This window comes from Leptopilina boulardi, unplaced genomic scaffold (assembly GCF_019393585.1).
Source record: "Leptopilina boulardi isolate dan_hultmark-lab unplaced genomic scaffold, ZJU_Lbou_2.1 LbouV2_325, whole genome shotgun sequence".
NCBI classification, from domain to species: Eukaryota; Metazoa; Arthropoda; class Insecta; order Hymenoptera; family Figitidae; genus Leptopilina; species Leptopilina boulardi.
Window position 1 is genome coordinate 765,871 of NW_026137891.1, and position 22,752 is coordinate 788,622.

A 22,752-nucleotide genomic window follows, 5' to 3' on the forward strand; every position below is an offset into this window, starting at 1 on the left:
CACTTTTGGACTTTGAAACAAAATATTTGGTTTTGATTTTCTTTCGTTTGATGATAATAAGGTTATCTATATATTAGCTCGAGATTTTCGAAAAAAAGTGGTTTAAATGACAGAAAAAATAGTTTTCTTAAAACATTTTTTTTTTTCAAATTAAATTATTATTCCCTCGAATATTTATTAGACAGAATTCTTTTCTACACTCAGAGAAATGGTATATTTGTCTCCGAGCCTACTAACTCATTTATTTGTTGCAAATATATTTCATTTCATTGAAATAAAAAATTTATTTGAGCCAAAGAAAAATTTATTTCTGACAAGTAAAATTTTTATTTACGCCAAATAAATAAGTTAGTAGGCTCTGAGACAAATATACGTTTATTTAACTCAAATATATTTTATTTGGTTCAAATAAATCATTTCTCTGGGTGTAGTCGAATTTTCATTTGTTCGAATTTCATTTAATCGAAAATTTAAAAAAAAATGAATTCGGCTAAAAGAAAATTCTATCTGATTGAAATCTATATATTAAATAAAAATTCTAGCCATTGATTTTTGATGTGAAATTTATGTTCTTTAAGGAAGGATTCCATTCTTGTTTTTTCTTTAATGTAATAATTTAATATTGAAATTTGGGATATTCGAATTTTTTTTTTTTTTTTGTTTACGCCCACATCCACCTTACCTCTCGCGGAAGCAACGATCGTTATTTTGCAGAGCAGGACAATGATTGCGAACTGAGGTGTATACAGCCGGTGTGGTACATAAGCAAAAATCCCTTTGTCGTTCTCGTACGATTGTACGACTTCCGTGGGAATTCGCAGAACGGAAGTGCAATTTTTGCCAATAAGACGTTAGTACCTCTTCGGTGTAAGGAGGCTGTATAAAGCAATGCTTTAAAAAACGCCAGGTGCGCACCTCTTTTGCGCGCTTTGCATGCCACTTCTTTTAATTTCGAAACTATATATAAAAGAGAGAGAGAGAGAAAGAGCCAGGATTTAATCAAACGAAAAAAAATTTTTATAAATAAATTTTTTTAAAAATTATTAAAAAGAAATTTATCCAAAAATAGAAATGAATAGGAAAATAATTTAGGAATTATTAAAAATAAAAGAATACAATTTTTAAGAATCATCATATATATATTATAAAAATCTTGTAATAAATATATAAATTACGCAATGCTTTACACATATATTGCACTAATAATAATTAGAGAATTGATTATAAATAAAAAAAAAAATTTACCAATTGTAATATCCAAATTTTATAATATCACGTGAGAAATTAATTTCAAATTTTACACTTTGTTTCTTTATATAGTATAAGTTTTTTTTTTTTTGCATAAATAATATCCTCGTTTTGACTAGAAAGAATCTTGGTTTTTACATTTAGTTTCAAATGCATAAATATTTATATATACATCAGTTTCTCAGCCTTCTCGTTCAGTTCAATTTTAAACACATTTCGCGAAAAATTGCACCCTTAAATTTCGCTTTTTTCCATCAATTCTATTTATAAATTTCACAATAGATAAAAGTTATGAATTTAAAAAGTAGTAAAAAAAAAGCTTTAGATTTTATAGTCGATTCGTTTAATCTTCTTGTTTTTTTAATTTAATTTCTTCTTTTTCTTCCTCTTTTGATGTGTTCTTTTCAGCATTGACTTTTGTCCATTCATAATTGCCTGGTAATGGTTCTTCTTTTTCAAAATCAAAATTCCACTTTTCTTTCGCTTGTTGCAAATGAAGTTTTCTTTCTTCAGCTACTAAATTAATATTATTGTTTTTATTTGTTTCTTGTTTGTCTTCGTCATCAACAAATAATTTTCTTCGAACATTTCTTATTCTAATTGCTTCTTTGGCGTCATCGCAGGACATTGCAAGGCGTGCTCTGAAACAAATTTTCAATAATTCTTAATAATGAATTAAAATATGAAAAATCATTTATTCTTTTAGTTTGAAAATATTTTATAAAATAGGGACAATATTTAGGTTACGAGAATTTATTTGGTATAGAAAATTAAAAATTTAGTAGAATTCGTTTAATATTAGAAAAGTTCCATTTTAAAATGGAAATTTTTTTACAATTACAATAATTTTATTGTTTAAAAAAAAAATATGTTAAACGTGAATAGAAGGACTGTGATGATAAGTTGAGGTTTGTCGGTGATTGTGCCGTTAGTTTAAATGCACGTGGAATGCGTACACTGCACAACTTCCGGAGTACCTTGGCATTAACACAAGAAAGCGTTTATTTCACAATTTTTTCCTTTGTACATTTATACATATTGTACTTTCATATATATATATATAAATCACTTTAGTTGCATATTACAATAAATATATTATAAATATTATATAATTTCAGAATAACGTTATGTTATTTGAATGATGAAACAAAAATGCTGACATAAAGCAAATTATTGACAAAACGACTTGGTAACTTAATTAAATTTGAGTATCATCAAAAAAAAATTTTTTAAATAATATTTACGAATATTAAAAAAACATAACTCATATTTCCTGAAAGTTATATTTTTTTCCGTGAAAATTAATATTTTTTTTTCAATCAAATTAAAAAAAAAAAACTAAAAAATATTTAACTCTATAAATTTGTGCAAAACAAGTAAATAATAATATTTATACAATCAATTTGTCTTTAAATAATTAAGTTATATTCACCTATGCAATTACTTAATTTAGGTTGGTTAATTAAATATATATCGATAAACTCGAGAATAATAATAGTTGTCACACTAAAAATGCTTTTCTTTGAATAAAAACACTTTCAATGCGTTACCTTGAGGCTTTATAACAAAAGTACAAATGCAACTGCACATATATACACGTATCAGATAACATGAACAATAAAACTTCTCCTTGAAAACATAATTTCTAAAAATATTTTTTCTTTCGAATTCAAACGCATTTTAACAACAACAAAGTAAAATAAAAACAATATGACAATGTTAAAAAAAGCGTCGCGTGAGGTTCACATTTATAAAATCGACAATTTAGAAGAAAAAAATATTTTTCTAAATTAATTCTAATTTTTCTGGCTTTGTCAAAAAAATTTTCTTAACAAAAAATTAGTTATTTTTCAAATGAAAAATATTTTTTTTTCATAATTGAGAACTTCAGCGTTGCAAAAATATTAAAGTGTGAAGAATAAATTATTAAAAAATTAAATTAAAAGTACTTACGAAATAGGCAAATCTCGCATATTATTTGTCGAAATAAAATTTTTTAATTTACACAAAAATTTATTTAGAATGAGTTTTCACACAACTTGAAGGTTAGGAAACTTTGACATTTGTTTTTGTTTTTCTTTACCGTTAGGTACAAGTTAAAAATTTAGAAATTTGATTTATCGAGTTTTAGAAATTATTTAAATATCAAGGTTTTTTTTTGTTGTTTATAATAAAGTGTTAGTTATACTTTTTTATAAAAAAAGATTTTGAAATATTTTTGACACAAGAGACCGAAACTTGGCGTCACCGGTACGGTGGTGAAACGGAGACGAAACGAATGTTTGAGATCGATAATTTCAGTCATACGAGGGGGTGGCCTATTCATAAGGGTAGAAAAGTTGCGCGCGCAAACTCGTACAACGTGCGCCGGTACACAATATCCCTTTAATATTTTTTTTTTAAATCTCCATTTCGCGTGGATTTAAATATCTCGCAGCCTCCTGCTATTCCATTTTATTTAATTATTATCCGAGATAGTAAACTCTAAAATTAATTTATTAAAATTTTCATTTTTGGTAGAATTTTTATTTATTCGAAATTACAAATTATTATTTAAATTTTATTTAAATGAAATTGAATTTTTGTTAAATAATAATATGCAAACAAAAATTATTTTAAATTAAAATTTTAGATAATGAAATTCTGTCAAATGAAAATCTTATATCAAATTAATTTCAGAGCTTATTCATGCGTGTCGTTTATCGCTTTTACTTCCAATCAATTATTATTAATGACGTTCTGATAAAAAAAAAAAAATTGTACTCTTTAACAAACAATTTTTTTTTTAATTATTATAATTTAATAATTTTTTAAATTTGTAAAATTTTGTTTATTGAATTTTAGTTTAGATAAATGAAATTATCAAAATAAAAAATCGGATCGAAATTTTTTATTACTATTATAATCTTTTAATTACTTTGTTTTCCCCTTATTTACCAATTTCACGATTGGACTGACAATATAATTGTAGATCGATCTTTTGAACCCCTTAAAATTGCATTTCCCTTTTGCAAGGCGCTTAAAAGAAATTAATGTGAACACCTCGTGGGAGACGAAGATTCCCACTCGCGTGATTACCGCAGCTCAAGGGCGGTAAACTTTACTCTTGTGGGAATCTCTCATGTCTTTCACTTGATGTGTATACATTATTATTTTTTATTAAACGCAAAAAAAAAAATTTGTTTTCTACATTAAAATTATTTAATATTATTAATTAATACTAATATAATTAGTAATTAATATCAATAGAATTATTAATTAATATTAATATTAATAATTAAATAATAAATAATTAAATTAATTTATATTTTATAATATTTGAACTTAAATTAGTAAAATTTTTTTTTTTATTTGAACATTTCCGATTTTATATACGGAAGATATACTAAATTTTTATAGGAAGACTAACCTCTATTGTTGAATTTTGTAATCCTGTGTATATTTTGCGCGACGGTGTGGCAATATTATGTGGCGAGTTGCAACTAACAGATCGCGAGCAAAGCTGAAATACAACTGACCTAACTCAAACACACGTCTAGTTGAAGAGATCCTTTGATTTCACTTTCTTTACCAAGTCTTTTACTCTCAGTCTTTGGTACATAGCAAGATATGCTTCATACGCATCATATACCCCCCACTTTCTTCATAAAATCTTGGTTGGTAATATTTTTTTGCATTTCTCAGTTGCACTGCAATGTAGCCTATATTTTGTTTAAGAGACAGAGAGAGACATATTATATACTCTTCTGCTTGTTGGCTTATTTGCGAGAGTAACGGCCGACCGGTTATTTTATTATGCGGCCATTCATCCCGCCACGATTGCCATATTAGTGTTAAGTGTGTTATGTACTCTTCTCTCTGTCTCTCTTTTCCCTTTTAATAACAAACAATCCGTTAGTGTGCATTTTATTATTTTTTATTTATAATTGTAATTTGATTTTGATTTTTCAAATCTTGAACACAATTTTCTCCCTTAATGTTAATGATTTGTAATTTGAATTTTAAAATAATTAAAAAAACTTTTTGGTAATATTTCTTTTTGTAGACATCATTATAGAAAAAGTAGGTCACTATTTTTCCTAGTAGAAACTTTAATTTGCTGTACAATAAATCCTTGTCTAAAAAAAAGTCGTTAGAAGATATATAATTATATTAGAACTATTCTTTGAAATTGACCAAAAGTATTTATATATAGAAAATTTTTAGTTTGTGAGGAAAATAATTTAGTCATAGGGTGAATATCCTGTTACGGTTTTCGTTAGAGGTGAATGCCCACCAAATTTACAATATATATATAGTTGTGACTTGTAGAATTCATGATTAATAGTAGTACGTATATATTCTCGATTCATAATATTCTAAAGCATAATATGTCCACTTCTATTGCAAACCTCAAGTCCTCAATACATAAATTTTCTCCTCAAAAAGATGAAGAAACTTTTTTTCATAACTCAATGTCTACTTTGACGTTTCATTTTTTTTGAGAGGAACTTAATTTTCCTCTTCGAAACTCTGCCAACCAATCAAAATTTATCAACAAAATTATATGATTGGTTAATTTTTAAATTGGAGTCTAAATTTTTTTGCTAGATGTTAGAACAAATAAAAATTTCGAAGAAATTAATTTTATATATAGCTTATTCATGCGTCTTTTGTGAAAATTTATACATTTCACAAAGTAATGTTTATCAATTTTTTGCTCATGAGGTTTTATAAGTATAGAATTAATATACAATATGGAATTATATGCGTGCAAGGTTACACTTTTTTTTTTTTTTTTTTTTTGATCGGTGAACCAAAAAACTCTTGTTCCTCACGATCATGTTTTGCAGATCTGCGCTCGATCGTGAGAGTAAAGAGGGCGCACAATGACTGAATGGGAAGCAAGATAAAATAAATTTCTCACATGCACCTTCAAGAGCCTGTTTTTCAGGAAACCTGCTATGATTACAGGAAATGCATGCGGGAGATAAGAAATGGGACACATTTTTGGTTTATTTTCATTTTATGCATAAACTTGACTCTATAATATCTATACGTATAGGTTTAATGGAAACAAAGAACTGTACACAATCTCTTTTACTTCTATAATTTAAATATCGCGAGAAAACAATTAAATTTTTTAATCTTTATCCGAGTGCAAATTTTCATAATTTTAAAGTATTAAATAAAATTCTTATGTTTTATTATATAAATCAATAATTAAATTGAAATACCTTTTTTAAAAAATTTATATTGAAAAAGTAGCGACAATTGATTGTGATCTTAACACAAACGTGGCAAAGCGAAGACTGCAATATTGTATAATCATACGTGCATTGACAAGTACATACATGTTATGCAATCGTCAACGCAGTTTCCGCAACGTGATGATATATTTATAAATAATTTCTCATCACAATATATTGTCACCGGAAACTATCTCTTAACTCATTTATTGTTTTATTTTAATGTATGCGCCTTTTTAAACAAAAAAATAATTAAAATTTTAATTATTACACAATGCATAAACAATTGCAAGATTAAATATTAATTTTTATTTATGAAATAAAAATGAAATTAAATTTTTTCAAAAATTTAAAAATGATTTTTAATTTTGTTAAAATTAATTTTTTCATAGTCTTTTATGCGCATTATTTCTCTATTATATCTAGTGAAAAGTTTACGGATAATTAACTGAATTAATTAAAAAGTATCCGTGGAATAAAAAAGAAATCACGATAAAAATGATAGATCTGTTAAAGTTTATCTTTTCGGGTAATTTAAGTGATCCAGTGTAAACTAACTGAAAGGGAATGCAAAAGATGCCTTTGCTAATGTAAAATTAAATCAAAGATACAATGATAAGATGTATATGTAAAGAAGGAATAATTTGCATTTATACGAAAGACCGCGATGATAATGATGAGTAAAACCATAAAACAGTGCAGAATAGGAATTGACCCAAGTTGTTTTTTTTTCTCAAAGTGTATTATTTATTTCCCAAGTGTCGGAGCTTCAATTGTAATAAGTATAATTTCCGTTCAACAAGATATAACTCATTTTATATATTATATGACTATTCTAATTTGTTTAGAGAAATTTATTTACAGATTTTTAATTATTAATGTTTACAAAATTTTTGTGCGCATATTATATGTGTATAATATACACCAAAGTTCATATATGCACATTTCTCATAATGCACGCGAAATATGAGAAGTTTCTCATATCGTGCTTCGTTGCATTCAAAATATATAGAGCCTCTCATCTTCAACGAAACTAATTGTAATTAGTGATTAAAGATTGTGCCTTCTTCGACTAATTGTTCTCATTCCAAGCCGGTGCTAATAATATTAATCACTTTCATATGCCGCGCTCAAAAAAAAAAAACTCGATTTATACCATTATAATTGTGCACTCATACATTTGCAATATATATTATACATTATTCAACTTTATTTGGAAGAATTTCATTATAAAAATTATTTATTCTTTAATTTCCTGGAAGCGATAGAGGTTTTTACTTCAATTAGGCAATTTTTATAAATTAACGTGAAATATTCACGTGACACGAAGGTAGCGCCCCTAGCGTTCACTATCGGTATTACAAAACGTCGTACAGTCTTCTACTTGGCCAAATATTTTTCTACTACATTCGTTTAATTATTTTTATAATGAAATTATAAAATAATTATATTATTAAATATATAATTATAAAATTAATTAAAAGAACGGTTTTAACAAAAAGCAAATATTACATTATTCGTTTAAATTGTATTAATAAATCAGATTAAGAAAGTTATATATCTTCATATATATAGTGAATCGTTGAAAGCATTAAAATATTGAAATCTTTCCAAAGTCATAATACACATTAGTCATTAATAAATCGTTATTGAGTGTAATGAACTTATAGGGTGGTGCCGTGAATGGAATGTATATATTCATTCATTTCTCCACGGTCCGTAACATTTGGACGCGTTATATGCATTTCCTCCTCGATTTCCTCAGACATATAAACTCACACATATACAACATATGCTAAATCTGAGAGCAACTGTTGTTTCCTGCATGTAATCCACGAACCTTGAAATATATTCCCAAGAAATTCAAGAATGGTCACGGTGTTAGATGAAAAAAGAGAAAAAAAAACAGCGAGACGATCCAAAAAAGGTTGCAAGACTACTTTAGCTGCCCCTTTTGTGAATTTCGATGCAACCCCCTTATCTTCAAAAGACTACCTTATTTTACCTTCACTATGTAATTAGACGCGCTTACCTCCTGCAACTTGGAGAAAAAGAAAGAAAAAAAAAAAAGATACGCACAAGTGGCAAGAGCAATGCTCTCCAACACAGTAGAAATTACTTTTGTTGTCAAGCGGATGAGCTTCTACTCTTATCCTTTTTTATAAATCTGCTTTCTTCAACGAAATTTTGGCTGTTTCATTTATTATTTATATGAAAATTAAAAATATTGTTATGTGAAAATTAATTAATTTTACAGCTAGAGAAAAAATGAGTCAAATATTTACAGTATTACATTATTTTAATTTTTCTTTTTGCAGATTCCTATCCTGGATGGCTTGGAGTGTCACGTACGATAAGGACACAAAATTCACACAGACTTTTTAAAACTCGGTCTATTTTTACGGTTATTTTTCACATTTTCTGAATGGAAATTTAACTTGAAAGTAGGGATCTCCGAGGGCTATTTAGTTTGAAACAATCTTCTTGAAGCTGAAAATTCGCTATTAAGGTAAATATTTTAATTTATTGGAAAAGGCTGCCGAAACTGTCATTTTGTTTTGTTTTCGTGTCGTTATTTCGTTATGAAAATTTTTAAATTTGTTTGGAAATTATTCAGTTTATTTTAATTTTATGCACTGAAAAAAATCGGTTATTATGTCCACTTTGCCCCACTCTCCCCTAATATCTAATTACTTTTATATACATTAGATTTATCCGCAGCTGAAAAAAAATATTTTCCTTACAACTTAACGTGAAAATATGCAAATTAAAATACAACACCTGTATTTAACAGATATCAAAAATCATTTCCAAAAAAAAAAGATAATTATATTTTTTCTAAAAATAGACCACAATGACGTTTGGGTGAAAAATATAATGACCTCCCCCCCGAATATATAATCATAAAAATGTTATATTTTTCTACGGGGGAACCGGAAGGAAATGATTTTACAAATAGTTACCACCCTGTGATATATGAATATTTTTTTTTTTTTTTATAATATTGATTGCAATAAATGAGAGTATAGACTGTTCTTATATATATTTGGGATTCTCCCCTTTTTCTCTCCGGTGTATCCTATAAATGTATATATGGACTTTTAAAACGTTACTACACGAGTTCCCCTCGATTTAAAAGGCCCCTCAACCTCAGCATTTCCTGTAGGAGAGGAGACCTCTTTCCATCCGGGGTGACAAAACTCGTATATGCATAGGAAATCGGGGAAAAGTCAACGGACTCTCATCACGTGCAGCTAATCTAACTTTAGGGCCCGTGCCTAAATTAAAAAATATATATGTAACCTCGAGGCATGCATAATAATCATCTTATAACGAAATAGAGATTCGTTACGCGATCCTACTTTCACGCCAAACCCACATTTGTTTAATCCTTTTCTAATTGATAGGCAACATGAGAAATTTAATCCTCCAATTGACAGCTAAATATAAAAATGTCTTCATCCCTTATTGTAATTTCATGTTTCAATGTTGACATTTTAGCTTTTTTTTCATGCGGGTACTGATTTGTATTTTGGATTAGAAATGTACTTTATTCTTTTGATTATGGAAATTCAAATTATTTAAAATAACCGAAATTATTCACATCGAATTTTTTTGTACGGATTATTCATGCGTCTCGAATTATAGTTTTTCTTGAAATTTTTTATTTTTATTTATACACTGTAAAAAAATTAAGGAGTTAACGGCACCAGGAGTTGGGAGTTAAAAATCAACTCAACAAGGGAGTTAATAATTAAATTAACTCCTTAAAACTAACTCCCTAGGCATAAAATTAACTCGCAAAGCATTAACTTCCTACGCTTCAATTCCAAAAGGAGTTTTATAGCATCCCCTAGGGAGTTGAAATTCAACTCCTTTTTTTTACAGTGTATAATTTTTATAATTATGGAATTTTTTCAACTTTTTGAGGCGGGAATTAATTCAAAAGGAATTTTTTGTTTTTAATATTTGTGTTGTGTAGATGAATCATGAACTTGCTATTTCGTGTGCCGAACCACGGTTGCTTATTGCGCACTTGGGCGAGGTCAGTTTAACGAGACTTCAGACGTACACGTATTAGCTATATACATACCAGAGACAAGAGTTTACGTTTGGCCCGCATATATTTTAACCGCGATGACTCTGATATAAGCAATTAAAATTCGTATGCTCCATTTTTTTAATTTCAAGTTCATGATACATTCGCTATATACATTTATACGCTGACAATATATTAGCTTTCAAGTCGCATGTGGTATTCTTATACACATTATTTCATATGCTCGAGAAATTTAAGAACAGATGACAAAAAAAAATAAAAAGTATTAATAATTTTGAAGGCGAAAGAAATGTTTCTGAAAGTAATAATATTTCAAGGCTCTTGTAACTCTTTCTGGATTCGGGGGTCACTTGTCAACATTTAGAATTCTATTTTTCATATTCAAAAAAGAAAAAATATTTCTGTTTTTATGAATATTTTCACGTAAGTGAAAGATGAGATTCATTCTCTTTGTATGGTGAGGGGAAAAAAATTGAGAGGTATTTAAATTTTAAAAACACTTTACATTATAAGAATTTTGAGATCGTGTTTTAAATGTAATATCAAGTTTTGTATTATGTGTCAAGTTTGTCCTTGGAGATGAGATTCAGTTGATACAGTGTTCGTAAATTACAAAAAGAATGAGAAAAAAAAAATAGAATGGATCTTATAATATGTGGGCGCATTCACCATAGAATTTAAAACCCCATATAACTATATAAAGAAGCGCTAAGCGCTACGCGATGCGCTGCCCCGAGAAACCCAAGCCTTATTTCGTGACGCAGGAAGAGCGCAAATTAAATCCCGTATGAAATGCTATAGTTGGTGGAGAGTGTGTACTCTTGGTGTTACCGGATGGAGTAACCACAAACAGGACAAGAGGTACCCGTCATCGTATATCCCCTAACACTTTTCTCCTCTATATATGCATGTTACACAAAAAGTGTCTATGTATTTTCGGTAACTTATATATTGTACCGCATATTATATACGTTATTCAACTATACATGTTTCAACATAAAGAAACCTCTAAAAAAAAAACTATAAATTTTCAGTTCCTTTCGAGTTGTTTCAAAACGGAAGTAGGTTTTGTTTTTTCGTTTAGACGTTAAGAATGCAAATGTTCAAACCTTTCTTCTTTTGTAGAAAAAAAAAATTAACCTCTGCTATATTTAAGAAAAAATTCTGATTATTTTTCCAATGAAAATCAATACACCAAAGAACAAAACATTTAATTTAAACTATTGTTTTTTTTTCTAGGTATACGATTCGCTACAAGTAGAACAATTCTGGGTCAAATTCCGTTGATAGGAATAAATTTTCCAAATTCTCATCATCATCATTATGGGTATGTTAATTGTTTTCTTTTTTTACTTTTAAATTATTTTGCATGTACTGAGAAAATACAAAACATTTGAATCAATTCAGAGTACACAAAATAAATGTGCCGAAAAAATATTCACTGAAAATTTTACTGAAATTTAAAAATTCTTGAATTAAAATTAGTAAATTGGTTATACAATGTTAATAATATTTTAAATGAGGTTATATTCATAATAATTTTGTTCACCTGTGTCGAGCGGCAAGCATTTTTAAAAAAAAATCCTCTCCTTTTTTTCGGCACACCAATCAGTTAAGATGTAAACAGAAAATTTTTGCGGTATACACGCGAACAAAGATGATATGATGTAGTTATATATGAACCTTCGACAGTCAAATCAAAAAAGGAAGGTTAATAGTCATACCACTGACCCGCTCTTGAGAAGATTATCGCGGTAACTGAACCTATAACTGCACTATACTCTAAACGTTCTTGCGGCTTTCACAAGCCTTTAAAACTCATGTACTAAACTGCATTCCCCTTTTGATGTGCATCCATGTTAAAACTATATTTATACACACGAACAGCTACTGCTGCTTCTCTCCTCCAGTTAAGATTCCAAATGCCAGTTTCACTTTCTCGAATATTGTATGGCGAAAAAAAAAAAAAATTCATATACTTCCTCTATAGTTACATATATTTAAAATAAACATTATCATTCAAGAGATCATTGCTTTTTCTATGCTCATCTATTTTAATCTCTCTCATTAATGAAAACACGGAATTTTTGCCAATTTTTTGCTAACTTTTCTCATTAATATAGAAGCAGTAAATAAATTTGCTGTGGTTGCAAAAAAAAAAATAATTCCCTATCACATTATTAGTTGCCCTAGCAAAAATTTCTGCTGTAAATTTTAACTGCAAATATCAGTTTAATTAATTTCGATACTCATGAATAATGCCTAAAATTTTAGAATTTTCATTTCTTAAAATTTTATTTAATAGAATTTTCGGGTCCGAATTTTCTTTTAGCCGAATTTATATTTGTTCGAATTTGTATATAACCAAAAATTCAGTCACAGAATTTTTATTTGTCCGAATTTTTATTAGGTATAGAATTTTATTTTGCATAGAATTAGTTTCTTTCCGTGAAGATTGGGTTTTTCTTTTCATAGTGCGCTTTTGATTTTGAATTTTGTGAGGAAAAAAAGGAAAATACGATAATGATCCCAATCAAAAATTTACTACTGGCGCAGTACTGGCGCAGTACTGGTACCAAGTATTGGCGCCAGAGTTGGCGTAACTTTGGGATGATAACATTTTACCAGTATTGGCTATCAGAGTTGGCACCAGTACTGGTAACCACTGCTGGTTCAGTACTGGCCGAGTACTGGCAGTTTTGTAATTTCTTGTATACGAAAAGAAACTTTAACTGTAACAGAGATAAGTTTCACTGCAATAGTGAAATCTCTGCTCCAGGTAATACGTTTTTTTTAGGAAAAAGTGTGTGAAATTTTTAGTAACCCAACACAAATTAAATATTACAGTAAAACCCCGTTTATTCGAGCTCGCTTTATCCGAGGTCTCGATTATCCGAGGTGGTGTCACAGTAGGAAATTCTGCATTATCCGAGTCTAGTCCGCGTCATCCGAGTTATTTTTAATTTTAGTTTTTTATAAATATGAGTATATTTTTAATAAATTCAAATTGTTTAAATTATTATGGAATATTTACAATATTATTTTCCCGTTTGTATTAAATAATAATTGTTTAAACAATAATAATGTTAAATTGTAATAAATATTTAACAATTCGGATTATTCGAGTTTTCGCCTTATCCGAGGTAGGTCCTGTCCACATTAGCTCGGATAACCGGAGTCCTACTGTAATTAAATTAGTCAACTAACTAATTAATATTTTATTATATAAAATCGAAAACACCAAGAATTTTTATTCTTTATTATAATATATATATTGCAAATTATTATTTTAAAAAATCAAAAAATAAATATAAAAATATGTTTATTGTAAAACTAAAGTTCTGAGAAAAAAAAGTATACGTAATTTTTTGTAGCATTATAAATTTTCGGGTAAAAATTTTTAAGTTTTTTTCAAAAGTATATAATATATATTTTTAATCACATATATATTTGCATTAAAATGAATTTTTGAAAAACTTTTTTAAGAAAATAAAAGTTGTTTTTTGATCTATAACAAGTGTTATCAAGAAAATTTTTTAAAATTTTTATTTAAAAAAATATAAATTTTTTATAAACAAATTTATTTATCTTTAGTTTGATCGCTTAAAAATTTTTTCTGGTTTATTGCATATCTGAAAACAATAAGAAAATCTTGCAAAATGTTTTAGACTTGGTCTCAGGAAATTTTTTGTTTGAATAATTTTATCCACAGAAAAGCAAAATAAAGTACATTTTAATTTTGAAAATTAAAATCAAGGTGAAAAAATTTTTATAAACAAAATATTTAAACAAAAAGATTCATCAGGTTCACTCTAGAACTTTTTGTAAACTAGTATTAATCAAAAAGAAAATCTATTTGATCCAGTACTGGCCCAATATTGGCTCAGTACTGGTTTTCCAGTACTAGCAGGGTGGTACTGCACCAGTACAGATACAATGAAAATACCAGTACTGGTTCAGTACAGACTGCCCAGTCTCGGCAGCCAATACTGAACCAGTACTGCGCCAATAGTGAACTATGGTATAATACTGAAATTTTTGGTTGGGATGTATTTTGAGTATGGAAAATAATCTTTGCATCAAAAAGCGACTCTCTCGTGTCCTTTTCAGTTGATTTTATTTATAGGTTTAGTTTCGCCCCTTATGTTAGAGGGAGAGCAGACGCAGGACCCTTTTTTTAAAAAAAAAGTTTTGTACACACGCGACAGGAGTGGAATTTTGTGTGTGACATATACATGAACAGATGGAAAAAGTCTATTTTTGACGAAAACGAAAGCATAAGGAAGTCTTACTTTATTTTTGTTAATTCTTGTTCCTATAATTGGTGTGACAGTTCCTTGCTAAGTTGATTGTATTTGGTTCGTCACGTCGTGTTGTAAAATACTTTTAGGTATATATATATATATATAGGGCTTCCAGGACAATAGTCCGTTTCAGATTACTTCTCGAGATTATAGCGATTATAACTTTTTAAAAAAACTTTTTTTTAAATCTTTTTAAATGCACTTTAAAATTCGTTAAACATCAATTTTAAACATTTATATTTTATCTTTTCTTTTCAAAATCAATTATACTGTAAAAGGAGGGGCATCTTATGAGATATAGTCATTTTTAAGTTATTTTCAAAAAATTATCCAAAAATATTTTAAAGTACATTAGTAAGATTGAAAATGAAAAAAATTAGATACATATTGTAAATGTTTAAAATGTGACTATTTTAAAAATTTTGTTTTTGCACTAAAGAATTCCATTTTCTCAACATTTAGAAGGAATTCTTTTTAATTAAATCTAAAACTATAAACAATTTTTGAGCTGATATTTGTTCAGAAAATTGTAAAATAAAAATTTTCTTAACTAATTTATACAGACATATGCAGCCTCTGAAAATTAAGATTGCAGATTTTAATGTCACCCGTAATTGTATAAAACTTCAGTTGATATTTTCTAAGAATTAAAACAGAAATTTCTATTATTACAATTTTAAAAAAAAATAATTAATCAGATTGTGCAGTAGGGTAATTTAATTTAAAGATTTTATTTTTGATCCTTGGAGAAATAATTTTTAATGAAATAAAAGATATATATGGGATGTAATTACAGGCAGATATTTGTAATTGAGAAGCTTAAGTGATTTGATGTATAAGGTTAAAAAAAATCTTTGGGTGGTTGCGGTTTTGTTCGGTGACTCGAATGAAGTAAATTGAAACTGAGAAGAGTTGTATGTATATATAAAAGAGAAGATGAGGAAAGCGAGAGATGTTAAAATATATATGCGCGTTGATTTTTGAAATCGTTTTTTGGAAGCACTGAATCGGAACAACTGAAACAAACAGAGAGAGAGAGAGAGTGCCATTTTCGTTCTTTTTATTCACGCTGGAAATGATTTCACGGTTCGTAGGACTTCTTCAGACAGGATCTAGGCGAGGCATCCTGTCAGTCCTTTTTTTTAAACATTCATCCTGATCAATGTTTTCTTTGTTTATCCAAATCAAAATTCATTTCTAAAGTTAGGAAAATCACACTAACTTTTCTTACTCTGCGCGCATGTCAATCAAAAATATATATTTACTCCTTGATATTTTTCATAATCCCCCAAAATGATTTTGATTTTATTTTTGAAATTAAATTCCATTTGGTAATTTTTGTTGCAATCAGTAAAATCAAATGGAATCATTAGTGTATATACTTTCAATTTCTCGCACGCGGTTTATTTCGAAAAAAAAATCATTTTCTCTTTCTCATTAAATTGTATATATATAATTGAGGATTATTAAAAGAAAGTCAAGAAACTAAGATCTTGCAGGTCTAGACGTGTTTCTAGACGGTGTTGCGAACCGAGTTTCTTGAACTTTAATCGAGAGTATATAATATATATTCCTGACGATTTTAATATGTGCTAGCTGGACATCCGGGATTATTAACGGTTACTGTGAACCGCGACGACGAAGCAAAAATTCAGTTTCAATGTCTGAATTCACACTCGTGTATTTCTATATATGGTGTTATTATAATTATAAAAACTCGCATAGCAACAGAACGACTAGAAAAACAAAATACCTGGCGCGCTCTCGTGATTTCCTGCAATGTCATTATCCCCGCGCGCGAACTTATAATAATTGTAATATCATCATCATCATCATCATCATACCTGTAAGGATCATGTGTCGTTGGTGAAATTTGCTTCAGCAAAAAATTTGACCCCTCGAATTTAATGCGAAATTTGATTTTATAGAATTTAAAAACTATTGTTTCTCTGTTGCCAAGTGCTTTTTTTTCTTTTGTCAATTATCTGACATTTCATATATTTATAAATTATATAAAATTTGGCACTTTTTTTTTTACAAAATCTAATTTTAATTTTAACAAAATTTGTATTTGATATATTGAGAGAACAAAATAGTTGAGGCAACTAATAAAATGGTTATACTAATACCATTTCGGTTAGTAAACTATACTGCTGCTAATTCGATAGTCAGGGATACCATTTATAATAGTAAAAAGATAAATAGTTACCGTTACCATTTTATTAGTAAGGGGAACTTACTTTAGTTAGTACCAACTACTAATAAATATTGTAACTATTCAAAACTATTTACATTCACTGAAAAAAAAATTTATTTGGATCAAATAAAAAGTATTTGATCCAAATACATCATTTACTTGTCTATTATCCAATAAATATGTATTTGAACCAAATACACATTTACTAAACCTAAGTATTTTATTTTATCGTATCAAATAAATAGTTATTTGAATCAAATACAAAATATTCAAATCAAATAAATGGAATATTCAAAGCTAATAAATAATTATTTAAATCAATTGTGAAAATTATTTCATTCAATACTGCATGTTTTTTGATTCAAATAAATATTTATTTGCATTAATAAAATATTTTTCTTGAAACAACTAAAAATTTTCTTGAATCAAATATTCGATTATTTATATCATAAGTAATTGTTTTAATTGAAACTAAAACCTCTTTAATTGCGGCAATTATTATTTTATTTGATCCAAATACATAATTTATTTGCATAAAATGTAAGAATTTTTTGATTCAAATAAATCAAAATTTGAATTGAATAAATAACATATTTATTTACTAATTCTTCTATTTCTTAATTAAATTCTTACTCAAATAAAAAAATGTGATTTCTACATACTACGATCGGATATTTTCATTTTTCAACTAATTCATACATAGAATTAATGATTAAACGCAAACCTGAGAAATAAATAAATCTAACGCATGGGGGGAATCGAACCTACCTACGCATTATTTATATTAAATAATTTAATTAATTAGAATTAATAAATTTATTGTATCAAATACTTTTTATTTTTATCAAAAAAATGAAATATTTGAGTGAAATAAATAAATTAATAGTTGGAAGTAACTCATTATTTTCGTTTCAAATAAACATTTAATTGATTAAAATATTTTTTTATTTGTCTTGATAAAATAGTGTATTAGTATTAAATAATGAATTATTTGTATTAAATAATTCAATTTATTTGAATCAATTACATAAATTTATTGTGTCAAATACTTTTTATTTGTATCAAATAAACGAAATATTTGAGTTAAATAAATGAATGAATAGTTTCAAGTAACTCATTATTTGTATTAAATAAATTCATTTATTTAATTCAATTAATTATTTAATTGAACCAAATACGATTTATTTGGTTCAAATAAATGCGATTCAAATAATTCAAGTTATTTGAATCAAATACATATTTTTTTAATCCAAATAAAAAGTATTTGAACCAAAATTAATAGATTTCGTAAATAAAAATGAAATTCAAATTGTTTATAATATATATATATATATATATATATAGAGTAGGGATGATTCTTGGACGTGAATATCGTGAGACAGACGGTGTTGTATGTACCAGGTAGTGGTTGTCGGTCTGTTTTTGTGGTATCGTGGTCCAGTGATCACAACTCGTGAGATTTACCCCTCAGTGAATCACACACGTCACTTTATACTTGTACTTTTAACCATCTTCGCATAAACGAAATAAGACTCGGAAATTTATTCTTAAGTTTTGAAATTAATCCACGTTTCAAAACACACTCGCTGTAATGTGATCAGATAAGAATAAAAAATTATATTTCACTTTTACTCTCACTTTATATATAAATATAATATTGTAGAAAAAAAAAATTCTGCAAGGATAAAATTTTTTGAAATTTTTATTTAAATTTATTATTTGTTAGAATAATAATTAATTTTTAATTATTCATAGTTTTAAATTATTAGGATAATTTATTGTTTGTTATTCTGTGTTTTAATTATCTCCATTTTTTGTTGAGATTAATGTTTTTCTGGGAAGAAAAGATTTTTTGTAGCAAAGATTGATAGTTTTTTTTTTTTTTTTTTTGTGAATAATTTTATTTAAATCTGTGAAAAAGTGCAGAAATGAAATGAGAAAATAGAATTGCAAAAATTTTTGTACGAATAACCCAGCTGCACATAACTGTTTACATTTATAGACACGTATATACATTTTGCTCGCACGTGTCCCCTGTTTCTCTTTCTTTTAAGTTTCTTTCCTCGCAGACTCCATCAGCAAATATGCACCTTCTTGCACTCGTATCCGGTCTGCAGATTCCGCACGTTCGCTTTTTTTTCATCACTTCGCGCGGCACACGACTAATTTTAGATTGCGTAAAAATTCAAAGTTAAAGCCCAACTGTGAAGTACTGCAAAAATAATTCCCCTTTTTCAAATATTATCGTTCTTCCTTTTCACGCGAGAATAAAATTTTTAAATCATTTTTTTTTTTTTTTCATGAAAAAACAATTTTTCCAAGAAAATGTACATCTGCCTTTTGAAAAGGGTAAAATTTTCACCCGTTTCATGATAAAAAAAAAAAAAGTAGTTGCAAGAAAGGTTTTTTGATCGATGAATAAAGACGTGATGATTTTTTTACGGTAGTCTTAGAAAGGGCGGAATGCGTAAAAAATTAGCATGACGTTGATCATCATCGCAGTGTTCTCCTATATGGCTTAGTATTTTAACGATCGACTCCCTTTTGCGAATGGTCGATCGGTTTGCGATCGATCATATTTTTTTTCGCGCCCAAATGAAGATTGATCGTCCCCGCAACTTTGAACCACATGATATTATATGCGCGCATAGATTAGTAAAGGGCCATATACAGCGTTATACATTATGAGTGTGATTATGTATCGATTTTTTTTTTCTTTAACTGACAACAAATGTCATTTATACCTGAAAAATTTACTCCCCTCTTAAAAAAAAAATTTATATATAATGAATAAAAAGACTCATGCATATATATATATATATAGAATACACAGATGATACTTAATTATTAATTAAACAAAATTACATTTTAAATTAATTGTTTTTCATTCTCATTTTCATTTCCCATTTCATTTTTTTTTATATTAGAAATGGAAATTATGTCAAATAATAATTCGAATAAATAGAAATTCGGCTAAAAATAAAATTCTGTCAAAAAATAATTTGAACAAATAAAAGTTCTGACAAATGAAAATTTGAAGAAATATAAATTCGGGTAAAGAAAATTCTAGGTGAAATTAAATTCTATCTAATAAAAATTCGGACAAATGAAAATTCGAAAAAATAGAAATTCTGTGAATGAATTTTTGGTTATATAAAAATTTCGTAAATATATAGAAAATTGTTTTAATGAAAATTCGGTGAAAAAATAATTCTAACAAATATAAATTCGGGCAAATGAAAAGTCGAAAAAATAAAAATTCTGTGAATGAATTTTTGGTTATATAAAAATTTCGTAAATATATAGAAAATTGTTTTAATGGAAATTCGGTGAAAAAATAATTCTAACAAATATAAATTCGGGCAATGAAAATTTAACGTAAAATTAAATTCTACCTAATAAAAATTCGGACAAATGAAAAGTCGAAAAAATAAAAATTCTGTGAATGAATTTTTGGTTATATAAAAATTTCGTAAATATAGAAAATTGTTTTAATGGAAATTCGGTCAAAAAATAATTCGAACAAATAAAAGTTCTGATAAATGAAAATTTGAAGAAATATAAATTCGGGTAAAGAAAATTCTACATGAAATTAAATTCTATCTAATAAAAATTCGTACAAATGAAAATTCGAAAAAATAAAAATTCTGTGAATGAATTTTTGCTTATATAAAAATTTCGTAAATATATAGAAAATTGTTTTAATGGAAATTCAGTGAAAAAATAATTCTAACAAATATAAATTCGGACAATGAAAATTTTACGTGAAATTAAATTCTACCTAATAAAAATTCGGACAAATGAAAAGTCGAAAAAATAAAAATTCTGTGAATGAATTTTTGGTTATATAAAAATTTTGTAAATATAAAAATCGGTTTAATGAAAATTCGGTTAAAAAATAATTCGAAGATTTATAAATTTGGATAAAGAAAATTGTATTGTAAAATTAAATTCTACTTAATAAAAATGCGGACAAATGAAAATTTCTAATAAATATTCGTAGTAATAAAAATTCTGTTAGTGAATTTTTAGCGCAATTATAAAAATTCTGCAATATAGAAAATCGATTAGATTGGAAATTCTATCAAAAAATAATTGGAATATAAATTCAGCTAAAAGGAAAATTCTATTAAATAAAAATTGGAAGAAATTAATTTTAGACATTATTCATATCTAAAGAAAGGATTAGGGTCAATCGAACCAGTTTTTTTTTAAATAGAATACATGTATAGAGCAGGACATATTAGACGATTGGGAGATAATAAAAATTTTTGCGCTAAAAATGTAGTCGTGAATGCTGCCTTAATTGAAGTGTCGGTTGAACCCTCAGTTGCTATTACCCCATGGTCCGAAGTATATTATAAACGCGCGTGCATCGTACATATATGATGTTTTGGGGTATTAGGTAATTTACATAACTAATGTGACATGCAACGCAACGCGATTTTTTTTTTTTTTTGACAAGAAAGATGGGCGCGTGTTCAGCGGTTTCCGTTGCGAAAATGCCACTTGGCGAGTTCATTAGAGGAATGATAATGGCATTGTGTACGCAGCTTGTGGCCACTGATATTTACCCCCCTTTCAAAAAGCTTCCAGGCTACGCGTTATTATTTATTGCACGTGGTCGACTATATATGAAGGAGCCGCGGGCAGGGTCCAGCAAAAATTTTTTTTACTCTCCTTTTTTTTTGGCCAAGTTCATTAACGACTATACTTTTGCCTCGCTTGGCTTCTTTTTTTTTTTTTTTCTTTGCCAAGAAGCGTTGCGCCCAGTAGCAAACATTTTAGTGTCTGTATCAAATCGAAATTTATGATTAGGTCGAAAAGGTCATTTCAATGTTTTAGTCGTTCCTATATTATATATGCCGCTTCGAGAGAATTTATTTTGCTTCAACTTTTTCACTCATTTCTTGTGGAATTCTTTATTTCATTTTTGTTCTTTATGATCATCAGTATATATACCCAGGTGCGAATTTCGGTCGGCCGCCAGAGTTGGTTCGTCGGCCCATGGTCGGCCCAACTCTGGCTGCCGACCGGTCGGCAGCCAGAGTTGGGCCGACCATGGTAAATATTTGCACCCAAAGTTGGGCCGACTATGGCTGCCGACGTCGGCAGTCACAGTTGGGCCGACCATTGCAGCCATAGTTGGGCCGACTATGGGGGATTATGGTCGGCACAACCTTGGCAGCCATAGTTGGGCCAACCTTGGCTGCCATAGTTGGGCCGACCAGGGGGGGTAAAGGTCGGTCCAACTATGGCAGCCACAGTTGGGCCAACCATGGCTGCCATAGTTGGGCCGACCATGGGGGTAATGGTCGGCACAACCTTGGCAGCCATGGTTGGCCCAACTGTGGCTGCCATAGTTGGGCCGACCATTCTTCCCCATAGTCGGTCCAACTATGGCAGCCACAGTTGGGCCGACTAAGGGGAAAATGGTTGGCACAACCTTGGCAGCCATAGTTGGGCCAACCTTGGCTGCCATAGTTGGGCCGACCATGGGGGACAATGGTCGGTACGACCTTGGCAGCCAAGGTCGGTCCAACCTTGGCTGCCATAGTTGGGCCGACCATTCTTCCCCATAGTCGGCCAAACTATGGCAGCCACAGTTGGGCCGACTAGGGGGAGAATGGTCGGCATGACTTTGAAAACCGCAGTTGGGCCGACTACGGGGAATGTAGTCAGCATGACTGGCAGCCGAGTATATCGATGGTCGGT

The 22,752-nt window shown here is 28.6% G+C and overlaps 1 protein-coding gene and 1 long non-coding RNA gene across 6 annotated transcripts in view; one reads left to right on the top strand and one right to left on the bottom strand.

Moving 5' to 3' along the window:
- The window catches only part of LOC127284510 (uncharacterized), a 54,439-nt gene that overhangs the window by 3,647 nt on the left and 28,040 nt on the right, over positions 1 to 22,752 (top strand). The window contains exons 2-3 of the long non-coding RNA XR_007843492.1: positions 8,795 to 8,985; positions 11,776 to 11,863. This is a non-coding gene — a long non-coding RNA (uncharacterized LOC127284510). The remainder of the gene's footprint in view (positions 1 to 8,794; positions 8,986 to 11,775; positions 11,864 to 22,752) is intronic.
- LOC127284508 (uncharacterized) lies at positions 1,119 to 12,363 on the bottom strand. 5 transcript variants are annotated; one of them, XM_051309966.1, is made up of 2 exons: positions 12,086 to 12,363; positions 1,119 to 1,889 (listed from the first exon to the last, which is right to left on the bottom strand). In XM_051309966.1, exons 1-2 carry the CDS (start codon positions 12,103 to 12,105, stop codon positions 1,592 to 1,594), a joined length of 318 nt encoding a protein of 105 aa, XP_051165923.1. In that variant the 5' UTR covers positions 12,106 to 12,363; the 3' UTR covers positions 1,119 to 1,591. The 5 variants fall into 5 exon arrangements, with proteins under 5 accessions (XP_051165923.1, XP_051165927.1, XP_051165926.1 ...); XM_051309970.1 differs by lacking the exon at positions 12,086 to 12,363 and adding an exon at positions 6,465 to 6,550; XM_051309969.1 differs by lacking the exon at positions 12,086 to 12,363 and adding an exon at positions 4,658 to 4,814.